The sequence below is a fragment of the Pterocles gutturalis genome, unplaced genomic scaffold, assembly GCF_000699245.1.
Source record: "Pterocles gutturalis isolate BGI_N339 unplaced genomic scaffold, ASM69924v1 scaffold51981, whole genome shotgun sequence".
In the NCBI taxonomy this organism is placed as follows: domain Eukaryota; kingdom Metazoa; phylum Chordata; class Aves; order Pterocliformes; family Pteroclidae; genus Pterocles; species Pterocles gutturalis.
In genome coordinates this window covers 1-12,603 of record NW_010102585.1, presented here as the reverse complement: position 1 = coordinate 12,603, position 12,603 = coordinate 1, and the positions used below count along the sequence as shown (strand labels likewise).

The following is a 12,603-nucleotide window of genomic DNA, read 5'->3' as shown; positions in this document are numbered from 1 at the left end:
AATAGGAAGAGGGCCCAGGTAACAATTCATTTTAGCCTGGAAATAAAGCAAAACAAAAGTAACAAACAACAAGCCCGCACACAAACAAAAAAACACCCACAAAAACAAAAATCCCCAACTATATCTCACTGCTACGTTAGGCAGGTTTATAGGAGCAAGTGCTGGGAGATGGAGAAGAATATTTTCATTCCAAGGAAGCTGTGTGACACTAATTAATACATATAACTGGAAAAGTTATAGAGAAAACTGAACACAGCAAAACTCACTGGACTGGAAAAGCCTCTGCTTTCAAACTGAGGACAGAGTAGCCTCATCTGCATTCCAGGAAAACTGTGCCTCTGTTTCAGCAATGGAGAAGAGACAACTTTCCCATTCCAAATAATTCACTCAAGAAAAAAAAAGCATTTTACTGTATTCTAGGAAGTCAGCAACCACTTCTGTGTATAGTTCCTAGCTTGTTCAACTTTTATAAACACTGTAGGAAGAGTACAGACTTCAGGAGACAGGAAAAAACACTCACTGAAGTTGCTTCAGCTACTCTGGTAAAAAGAAAAGTATTTGAAATTAGCTGATGCTACATTTAAGCATCAATCTACCTAACTTTATACCAAGAAGTAAAAATGTCTTTCTCTGGAAACAATTGAGCAAATATCACACTCTGTCCATTTCCACCTTGTTAAGCACAAACACCAATAACCTGCAACTAACAGGCACACTTCATAACTCATTGTAAAACCAAGCTACGGCTTCCAGAGCTTGAGGAGGCCATCTTCACTGTAAGTGGCAATCAGGTTCTGGTGAGGGTGATGAGCAATGCCAATGACGTCTTTTTCATGAACCTAGAGAATAAGCAGAAAGATGCATCAGGAGATTCTTCCTTTAGCAGGTTCAAGACAAATATTGTCTTCAAACCAGTCCAGCTTTCCTCTGGTTCTTAAGTTTAACACGCTTTATGCATACAGCAACAGCAGAGGACCACCCCCCCATCATATTAAGTTCCATTTGCAAACAATTTTTGTGACATAGCTGTTACTTTTGTTGGGCGAGAGAAGGTGCAGTGAAGATTTACATCTGCTGAAGTCCACAACATCAAAGTGCTCCCCATTAAATTTAGAAATTCAAGCTGGTATTCCCCTTTAGTTTAATCCAAGGCTAATTTAAGCCTAACAGCTTTAAATCTGACAGTTTGGTCAGATTCTCCATCAGCCAGAGCCCAAGTCAACACATGCTCTAGTTCAAATAAGTTTGAACCAACTCACTCTTGGCTTGGTAGGTAAACATTTTCGTAACTTTTAAAATTAAAATGGTTCTAAAAAAACCTAAAGACATTCTACTGCCAAGTGTTCTGGAATGCATTTGTTACCAATCATGGCTGCTAGAAGTGAAAGATTTCTTGGTACAAAACTTCTTACAGACTTCTCCTTATGGACTTCATAAGTAACGGGCATTTAGATTATCCTTGTGTTTAGAACTCTCCAAAAGCTCAAAGCTAACAACTTACAGTCAGAGTTCTCTCCAGCTTGCCGGTCACTGTGCTAAAGCAATAGAGCACAAAATCTTCACCAACACAGTAGATCCATTCACCACGAGGTGAAAGCGCACAGCAGACAAAGTCACCACCTTCTCTCTTACCAGAGCTAAAACTTCTTACAATCTGTAAAGACAACCCCCAAAAATATTTGACAGGATTAAACTGCAGCACATCATTACTATGTTCAGGGCAAAAATATTCAGGCAGTACTAGGTCTGTTTAGAGCAAAGGGTCTCTCCATAGCTGCAATGGCTTTCTGAAAGTCAAGCTGTTCTATAACCTCGGTACAGAACAGTTTGTCATGAAAGTAAACTGGAGAAATCAAGTTTAACTCAAGACTAGGTTATTAACTAGAGTTTTAGCATTGTTAAAATGACAGAGATTTGAAAGGACACCAGTAAGATCACATACTTGTCCTTGCATATTCATAATGACGACTGTATTCGATCTGTTGCAAACAACAAAGTGTTCTGGGTTTTTAGGGAGCAGAATGACACTGTTCACAGTAATGTCTGTCCCAGCAGTGCTGCCAAGAGATTTGAAAGTGTTTGAGCACTCTGTCGTCTTCACATTCCAAACCTAGTACGAAAAATAAATGTAAAAACAGTTAGCTTTAAAAAATTAAACAAAAATCAGTTGATTCAGGTTACAAGATTCAGATTTTTTAAGGCTCCTGAAGGAAAATACAAATGCCAACAATTGTACTTTAAAGCACATTTGAAAAGAAAATAAATTATCACTTCCATTTTGAGGTGTGGACACCATGAACAATTTCACTACAACTGAACTGAAAGTGAATTTCCATTATCCAGATTCAGCCTGGCTCCCTTTCATTAAGCACATTCCCTGAGGGGTGAGTCCAGATTTACTTTCTGCTTTTAGCTGGTGTCTGTGAATATATGTGCAGCCTCTGCACATGCAATTTGCCTAACACAAGAAAGACATGAAAACTGCTGAAAAAGCAAAGCCTCACTGGTATCAGTGGGAGAGATGTCCCAGCTTAGAGCTGCTTCAGACTCAACACCAGGCTGTCCTAGCTCTTTAGAAACAGGAAATGGAACTGTTTGTTTTATATTTAAAATAAAATGTAACTCACCATCTGTGGAATATTTTTGCTGTTTACACAGTATTACAATGAAAATGAAAGATAGCACCTTCTTATGTTATTCCCATGATTGAGGCAGTCTAGCAAAGAGTGCAAGTTTGAAGTAATGCCCCGTTTAATATGAACAAAATCTATCACACTCTAAGGCCACATTTATAAACAAGATCTGTTTACCCACCCCCCATGCACTGCATCAATGCCCTACTTAACGTATCTGTTTCTATATTCATTTATTTACTTATACAGTCAGTAACGCCCCATACACAACAAAGCTTTACTGCTCTTAACTACTACACACTAGTAGTTCCACTCCTTGCTGAGACCAGAAACCAAACCTATCACTTCTGCAATCAGTTTCATTAATGCTAGATTACCTAACTTACATGGCAAGGGACTCCTAAGCATGAAGAAATAAACAGGTGTCCAACACAGTAAGAAAGAAAATGCCATTATTTCAGACAAGGGAATCCCCTAATTTTAGGACAAGAGGTGTCAGAGTCAATTCTATTTCTAGAATAAAGCAGGAACAGGCAGGTAAGTACTACACTTATGTCCTCTTTTCATAAATACAGCAGAAACAGGGTCTGAAGGGATCTGTAAGCAGAGGATGAAACTTCGTCAGTTCTCATTTACAGCAATCTACAGCAAAGGTCACAAGCTTATTATTGTAGATAACCCCACGTCCTTCTTTGATGACTGCAGCAGTTGTAACAAATCAGCTACAACATTCAAAGAGTCTGAATGGGTTATTTACAAAGGGTAAATGCTATCTTACCTTCACTGTGCCATCAGAGGACGCACTGATAATATAGTGACCATCCTGGGTAAAAGTAGCTTCATTGACGAAGGAAGAATGACCACGGAATTCCTTTAAAGTTTTCCCAGATTTTAAACCATGAATCCTGTCACACAACAGAGGGTCACAACTGAGTGCGTAACTGAGATAGTCTGAACCACCCTTTGGCTTCACCGTATTTTAAATCTGATACCTTGATAGGCAACAATAAAAAGTGCTAAAAATCTGCAAGCTTTAAGTCTTTATCACAAGTCCCTTTCACCAAAGACATTATCTGTTCCTGTCAAAAACTTAGGGAAATACCATCAATCTTCACCCTCAAGGACCTGTATGTAATACACACTATACATATTAGACAACACGACTACAAAAAAGGAAAGCTATGAAGCCAACAAAACAAAAATTACAGGATTAAGTTTGGAAGTGTCTAGTACAACAGACTCCTCAACTTTAAGTGGGGTAAGCTTGCTCAGGGCCTTGACCAACACCTTGTCCAGTTGAGTTATGAAAAATTCTTTCCTTACATCCACACAGAATTTTTCTCTTTTGCAAGCTGTTGTCATTACCTCTTACTGTGCAATTCTGTGAAGAGTTTGATCAGTCATCTAAAAGGACATTATATTGCTGATCTGTATCAGGCTTACACTGTAGTACCTAATGGGTACAGAAATACAGTTTTCAAGCAGAAGTCTGAAGCCTTGAGAATTAAATACCTTATTCCATTTGAAGCTTGCTGTTCTTGATTCAACATCCAACCTTACATAATTTTAATTAAAATGCTTACACTATAGTTCATATATATCAGGAGTTCAACAGATTAACACCTCATACTAGGACGCTTTGTAATGCCTGTTCACTGTGCAGTTGCTTCCAGATACACACATTTCTGTATTTTCATCTAAAGCAATACCACTAGTACCACTGGGTTTTACAGTACAGGCAAGAAGCCTAAAACTATTAAACATATTAAACAGTCCCATTCAGTTAAATATAAAATGTATACAGTCATCAAGCACTGGATCAATCTGATTCACCACATAAGTCCCATATCCCGCAACTCAGTTTTGAAAAAGACAGATGAAGAAGTTGGAAATCTCAACAAACTGGACAGATGGACTGAAAGAAACCTCATGATGTTGAAAACAGATTGTTGCAGAAGCCCTTCAGGCACCAGAATCAACTGGAGGCTGACCAGCCGCAGAGGAGGTCTGCAGCAAAGGACCTGGCAAGCCCTGGGGAGAACGAAAGCCAGCAGCATGCTGTGCCATTGAGGAAACCCAGCCATACACCACATGCACTAAGAGAAGCATAGTCTGCAGATCAAGGTTCCCTGCTACTTGGCAGATGTGTACCTCTGGAGGACTGTGTCCAGTTTTGGGCCCCCACTAAGGGGCCACTGAGATGGCCAGAGGGGTAGAACGCATGATACATGAGGAGAGGCTGAGAAGGCTGGGTGTGTTCAGCCCAGAGAAATGAAAATTCAGGAGCATCCGATTGCTATCTTCCTTGTAGATAAAAGTTAAACAAGTTATTATTAAGAAAGTCAGAATAACCTCAAAGAAGAAAAATAACTGTGTGAACTAGACAAAACTGATCTAAGCTGCTTTTAACTACAGCAAAGTGTCTGCGTACCAAGAGAAGAGCTTTGTGGCAAACCAAATCTACTCAGCAGTGAGCAAATTCCACTCAGTAACAAGACACATAATAGGTGCAGGATCAGAATTACTGCACTACACAAATGTTAAGCAACAATTTCCAGATGCTAAGAGCTGCAAAAACGGTTTGACGAGGTTGCTGCCCATCTGGTAACTTAGATTAGAACAGAGTTTGAGTATTTTTGTATTTGTTGGTAATAAAAGTTGCAATTAACTTTCATTCTTGCTTTTATCCACCCTGTAATGAACTTGTAAAAAAGGGGGGGAATAAAAAGAAAAAAATAAAAGAAAAAGGATATCTAAGTCCTTATTAAACTCCTGAAAATTGTAACTATTTGGTTAACGTCACTACTGAACAAGTTTTTACAGAATAAATGGAATCAGATTCTTCTCAGAGGTGCCCAGCTAAAGGATAAGATGCAAAGGGCACAAGTTACAACGGAAAAAAAAACCAAAACAAACTGTCTTTCCATATGTCCAAACAGGATTTTCTCTGAGAGGGTTGTACAGCCCTAGCACAGAATCCAAGAGCAGCAGTGGGGCCTCCATACATGGAGATTTTCAGAACTCGGGGGGACATAGCTCTGAGCAAGCTGTCCTAACTGAAAGGTTGGCTGTGCTTTGAGAAGCATATTGGACTAGAGACCTCTATAGGTACCTTCTAAATTAAACTATTTTATAACTTATGCCTAGTCTGCCTTACAGAGGTTGCACAGACACTTGAGCTTTCTTAGAGCACAGATGCAGGCCTAACTAGCTCCATATCTCTATCACAACAATCCACCACTTTATCATGTTGCTTAATAGATTATCTGCACCCCATGTAAACTGCAGTAGCTGTATGCATGTAAGTCTTAGCACGTGGGAAGCGTTAGGCAATGCCAAGTTTGTTCAGTTTAACCCAACCACATTAAGAAGGACATTCTTTCTTGGATTTTCTGCAGACAGACTTCATATCCAACAGCTGTAACTGAGTTGACACACTGTCAACTTGTAAAACTACACTAACTGGATTGCACACCAAAGCAACTCCAAAGTTTGTAGAAAGACTCAACTCCCATTCCTGGGTTCCCATGATCTCAGGTTGTGGGCCTGCAACATTATGAACAGTTTCACTGCCCAAAAGGAATGCCACACACATTGGGAAATTGAACTATACAGATTGGTTAAAAAACCCCACAGCTCATACCGCAACACAGTGCTGGCACTACACAGCAAGGGATGGGTTGCATGAGAAACAGAAAGAATTCCCATGCCCAAAAGCAGAACTGCAGAGACAGCCTGGAGAAATGGGAATTACCTTTTGGGAGTGAAGAGAAAAATGATCCTGTCTCTATGGCTCTTTGTCATCACTGAAAGCTTTTTTCTCTCCTGCCAGCATAAATGTATAAACCATCTGGCCACATGATTTTTTATCTAACAGATTCCAAAACAGTGGTAGTTCATGTTAGAGAATCACAGAATAATTTAGGCTGGAAGAGACCTCAGAGGACTTCTATTTCACTGCTCTCTTCCAAGCAACATCAACTCCCAAGTCACTCATGATCTTGCTCAATTTAGCTTTGAAAGTCTTCAAGGGTTGAGATCCCCCCTGAAGTCTGATCCAACTCTCTCAGCATTGTCCAAGCACTGCTTCTCTCTCAAGGGAAAAAAAGCTGATTTTCCTTATACACAATCAGAATTTCACTTCCTGGAGGCTGTCCCTTGTAAGAACTGTGCACTTGAGAAGAATCTGGCATTGTCTTATCTATGACTACCTCTAGATGAGGCAAATAGGTCCCTTCTCAGCCTTCCTTTTCCAGGCTGGTCAGGTCCAGCTCTCTCAGCCTTCCCTTGTACACCATGTACATCTGAAGAGATGCTCAGACCAAAAACCAGCACACCTTAAAGCACAGGAAAGGCTGTACTGCCACCTCCAGACACAAATTGCAACTCCTGCTCTTGAAGCTCTCAGGGTCCATCAAACTGCCTGTCTTCTAGGGCTGGATCTCTAGTATTCCATGTCAGACTGCTGGGAATAATAGATGCATAGAAAACATTTTCTTTGGGTTGTTCTTCCTCATGTTCCCACTCTAAAGGGAGTTATCTGGGTCCAACAGACACAGCAGTGGATCTGTGGGCTGGGATCACAGAGATGGATTCAAGGTGTGAGCTGGGACAAGAACCTTTTACGGTGAGGGCTGGCAATGCATGACTAAGAGAGGGAGCTCCAACACAAAGCAAAGTGATTATCCTTCAGTGTGCAGGGATGCACCTTATCTCCTCTCACCATATGCAGCTCACAGGGACATACAGACCCTTATCCAAGCCCACGGAAAAGCCATGACTATTGCTAATAGAGATTCTCAAGCACTTTTGGAAACATTGCTCTGTTCAGCAACTATCAGGAGGAAGCAGAGAAGATGCACCAAAACATTTAAACTTGCTCTCACAGGATTTCTTTAGACAGTAAAAGAAGAGTCCATGATACTGCTTCACAAGGCAAATAAACTGGATGGAATAAACTACTGTCACATTGTCTGTTAAAGCTGGTGAGTATGATTAGGCTGTTTCAAAAAATGTCATCATCCTATTATCCTCATATTTTTTTTGCCATAAGTTCATTATAAAAAAACGTTATTTTTGAAGGTTGACACAAATGTTTCGTAAGCTAGGAGTTCCCCAAGAGAGAACACGTGCAAGGTCAGCTAAGTAACAACAGAGCAGAAAAAGTACTTGGTCCCTAGCCCTGGAATAATGCAAGTTAAGCAAGGTGAAAGGTCAAAATTTCAAACTGTTCCTCTCCAACCCTCAGCAGTTATGCTTCCCTATTGGCATTAAAACTCAGTGCAATAGGATCAAACCGCAGGTCAAATGAATCTATACTTGAAAGTTTAACTGCTTAATGTGAAAATTCTGTTTTCTTTTCTCCTGCACTGTAGCTCACACATTCTCTGTTTATTTACCTGATTGTCTGATCAAAAGAAGCACTAAGAATTTGGCTGCTGTCTTTAGAGAAACTGAGGCATGTAACACCTTTACTGTGTGCTCGTTCAAATCTTCTCAGACACTGACCGCTCTGGATTTTCCACACCTAGAGCACAGGAAACAGCAAATTAAACAGAGGTAGTTACTTTGTTATGAGATCACAGAAGCTTAAACATCAGAGACAATATGTATCTGTTTCTGATCCATACTAAACTTAACTTGTTTGTATATGGAATTGCAACACTACTGCAACTGCAAGTGAATCTTTCCAGTCACCACCTCTAGCAATAGAGAGAACAAAAAGATTTGTACCTTGATTTTTCCATCTTGTGCTCCAGTTGCTAGCATTTCTGTATCTCTGCTGAAGCACATGCACAGCACAGCATCATCCATCATCATAAAATTATCTTGTGCCTGGTACTTCAGATCCTAAACAAAAGCAGAAGATCCACCAGCTAAAACTGAATTCAATGAAATGTATTTTAAGGCAAAGTGCAGAAGTATAGCAGTTTTAACTTCAGTTATATTTTATAACCTATCATCAAGCAGACCTCACAGCCTTATAATTACAGGGAAGTGCTACTGTAACTGTTTTAGAGGCAACAATGATGATCCAGTAAGGTAAAAAAAAAGTTATTACAGAGGCAAGTCTATGACAATTAAACCCATGTAAAGATTCCACACCAATATTTGAAACATCCAAGCAGACATCTCTTTCAGATTCACAGTTCCTAAGACATGAAAACAAACATAAAATATAATCTCAAAGAATAAAACGTGGTGCTCTAGCCAATGAGCTATCCACATGAAATAAGGCACAATTTACCTTCCTGATCTTTCCAGTAGTGAAGTTCCATACTTCAATAAAGCCATCGACAGAGCCAGTAACCAGATACTGTCCATCTGGGGAAAACCGAGCACACTCCACATGTGACTTCTGCCCAAACTGTTTTATAGGGAAATATAAATTAAGCCTAATAATCAATTTAAAAGAAGCAGTTCATTAAAACAAAACTGTAGTCTCATTTTGGTGGCAAAAATACAGTATTTGTGAATGCATACCTCTAGAAAATTTAATGCTAAGGTACAAAAAAAACCATCAATACCTACATACTAGCACTTCAAAAACAAACAGCCCCCCCCTCCATTCGATCTGGTAATATCTGTGAAACTTACATCAAACACTCCATGCTTACAGCAGCAGTTGGGTTGGTCATCTCCATATTTTTGTTTTTGCAGTAAATTCTGTACATTAGCAAATACCTCTCCAGTACCCAACATATATCCCTAGCAGACTTCAGAAATTTCTGAAGTAGTACAAGTTGCTTCACTTGGAATTATGTTTCTCCAGTGAAATTTTAACAGAGAACATTTAGTATTTTTCTATACAATTTTTACATTTTTAAATTTTAAAATACAAGTAACCATGACAACTGAGTATAGAAAAAAAGTTTTCACTAAGCAATACAAAAATCCAAGACCAGTACTAGTAAACAAAACAAGTTCTAATAAAGCATTTTTACCAAGCTGCTACTGCACACAGCAAATTGATTTCACAAGTTCCAACTCACGATTTCCAAAAAAAACACCATTCTCTTCCGTTCATTGTGAGAAATGGTACAGCTATTACAGTGAACAACACTTCTCACTGTACAGAACTGCTCTGGTGAAGCTCAAAAGCCTTCACAGGAGGAAACTGTCTATTCCATATTGCGAATGCTGCAAGACAACTATGTCATTACAACAGAAATTTTTCTCTTTTGAAATTTATATGACAAAATCCTTAAAATGGAGACACTGATCATATTAGTAGGCCTGGTATGTAGTAGTTCATGATCAAAACTTAAGTGGTTCACAGAAGCTTCTATCCATGCACAGAAGTTTAATAAATGAGTACTTCCTTGCACAAATAAAGACAGGGTCTACACAAACCACTTCTGAAAACTGAATTATTCTGAACTGCGAAGTCAAAAAAACCAATTAATACATTCATCACATTCACAAATACCATGACCACCTAATCTTCTTAAGGAACCTCATTTCAGACTTTTCATGAAAGTCGCCTGATGAGATAAAGCACGGAGAAGTTAAAAAAAAAAGAAGAGTGAGGGAAATGACTTACAAAAAGGAGAACAGAAGAATTCAGAAAGTTTACTCTTATCTCCCAACATTAAGCACAGAAAGGAACAAGCAGCAGTAACACACGTAAAAGCAAACACAACATCACCTTAATATGTCTGCTCAGCTGTGTGGGAAACTTTTCTTCTTCCACATCTTTCACAGCTGCTTTGCCTCTGAACAAGTCAATTGTCATACCAGGAGGAAGCAGGCCCTGATGCTGCTGCCATTTCAGTGCCTTTTGAGGAGTTGAAAGCCACACAGTTAGATGCCAGATAACATACATTTTCCTCATCAAAAATTGCTTCTATTTAACACAATACAGCAATAGTTTCTTGTACTCTTACAAATCCCACACCTGCACAGTTGAGACAAACACACCGCAATTACTTGAAACAAGACTCACCAGATTATGCTTCCTCATTCATGACCACAAACAGAACAGAACATTATGCCTAAATGATTTTTGCAAGTGAGAATGACTTGGGCTCACACTTCTCTTTCTACTTTCAGTACTCAGTATACAGTATGTATGCAGTGTGAGTTCAATTTTGTGTTAATTTAAATCACCAGACCTATGTGGTCTATTTGCCTAAAACTGCATATGTTAAAATTAAAAATGACATGTAAGCTTTCTTGGAAGGTACAAGTGAAATTCATTCAAAAGACAGAATCTTATACAATCCCTTCAGTCACAGGACACAGCCGTTATGCCAAAAGAATTTATGTGGTGTACTTACAAGCTTAAAAAGCAAGATGTAAGCTGTAAAAGAGCAAAATACATGAAATACTCTCTACAGAGAGTATCAATTAATACATTCTGAGAATCAAAAAAGAGTTGTAAGCACAACATCAGAAACACTGTGTGTCAGCACGTACTTTGAAAATAATCTTCTCTATGCACTGAGTATTTCTTCTATCAGAAGAAATCTACTGCTGCAGTGCTGACTTTTCCTACAACCGCTAAATCCTTGCCACATGGAGAAAAATGTGCAATATTTAAGCTTTATAGAGTTGGAGAACCAACTACATCATAGTCAGTCTTATGCAGAAAAGATCTACAGAAACTGACATAGCTACTAAAATATTTTTTAAAGAATTACCTGCCCCAACAACGCCATAAGACGAGATGGAGGTACCACACTGACTTCTCCAGCTAAAGCTTGTGCAATAGCAGCTCTCCGCTTCTCTTTGCTACTTCCATCTGGGTACGCCTAGAGAGAAGTTATTTTTATCAAGTGATTCTTATAAACAATTTCCCATAAAACATTCATTGCTCTGATCTGAAGCCCCTTCCAGATTAATGTTTTATTAGGCCTTCAAAACAGCTCTTCTCTTCAACACCACCCCTTGAAACATTTGGGATATGCTTTCACTAAAAATGTCAGACTGACATAAATAATCAGTCAGAAATAATGCCTTGTTATTGTTACTATACAACAACAATTTTATTTAGAAAATGTACATTTTCTTCTGCACATATAAGACAGGAAAAGCAAGACACAGATGTCATCCTGTGGCAGGATACAGGTATAAATCCCAAAACTCCCACCTGCAATATACGCTGCTGTCTTGTGACCAAGTGTTACACGTTATTTCCCAAACACTTCATAGAAAGTGTAAGATCACCAAACTGGGAAGCTGCACGTTCTCACTCCCAGAATAGAAAAAAAAATATGCCGTAAACTGTTAGCAACTTGGAGCAATACAAGAGGTCATGAAGGACAGCATCATGACATCTCTAGGAAGAGTGTAACATACCTCACGAGGATCAAAGTAAGATCTGGCCAGAAGGTTTTCGAGGTGGATGTACCGCTCTGGCTGAGTTTGTTTTAGCATGATCATGGGATCTGTTTGTCTCAGGAGAGACCTGGCAGCACCTAGTTCCCGCAGCTCAATCAATTCCAGCACAACCTGCATCAAGAGATAAACATCTGCATCAGCAAGAGGTAAGCAGAAAACTCCAGAGAAGGGCTTCCACCCAGACAAGAAAAGCACATACACAGCTTGCACTCACTCACCTGTTCGTAGAGATCAATGAGAGTCTTGTCGGGCAGCTTCAGCGACTGTATGGCTTGCAGCACTGTGTCCCAGTGTCCGCTGTTGATGTCAGCCACAAAGCTCTCAATACTGTCCACTGTGTTGAGGGACACAGTCGTTTCCTCCTGAAGGGTGGCGAGGGCTCGGTGGAGGCTGTTCTCCTTCAGGTACTGCATGATCAGCCGGATCACACTGCAGGGGACACCGCGCCGTCACGACACCACCCCACAAACGACCCTCCCTCGCCCTCCTCCCCAGCCGCGGCAGCCCCGTCCCGTGCCGTGCCGGAGAGGTGGCCCCCCTCCCCCCCGTCCCCCACTCACCTCAGGGACAGCCCCTCCCCCACGGCCAGAACCCCGCACAACGGCTTCCGCGTCGGCCCGGACCCACC

General features: G+C 40.1%; 1 protein-coding gene across 1 annotated transcript; it reads right to left on the bottom strand.

Moving 5' to 3' along the window:
• Positions 1-429: 429 nt before the first annotated feature.
• SMU1 (smu-1 suppressor of mec-8 and unc-52 homolog (C. elegans)) lies at positions 430-12,409 on the bottom strand. Its single transcript, XM_010086321.1, has 11 exons — positions 12,194-12,409; positions 11,934-12,086; positions 11,276-11,386; positions 10,282-10,410; positions 8,881-9,000; positions 8,367-8,483; positions 8,033-8,160; positions 3,412-3,538; positions 1,943-2,110; positions 1,502-1,654; positions 430-839 (listed from the first exon to the last, which is right to left on the bottom strand). The coding sequence occupies exons 1-11, from the start codon at positions 12,386-12,388 to the stop codon at positions 741-743; spliced, it is 1,500 nt and encodes a 499-aa protein (XP_010084623.1). The 5' UTR covers positions 12,389-12,409; the 3' UTR covers positions 430-740.
• Between the last annotated feature and the right edge of the window lie 194 nt (positions 12,410-12,603).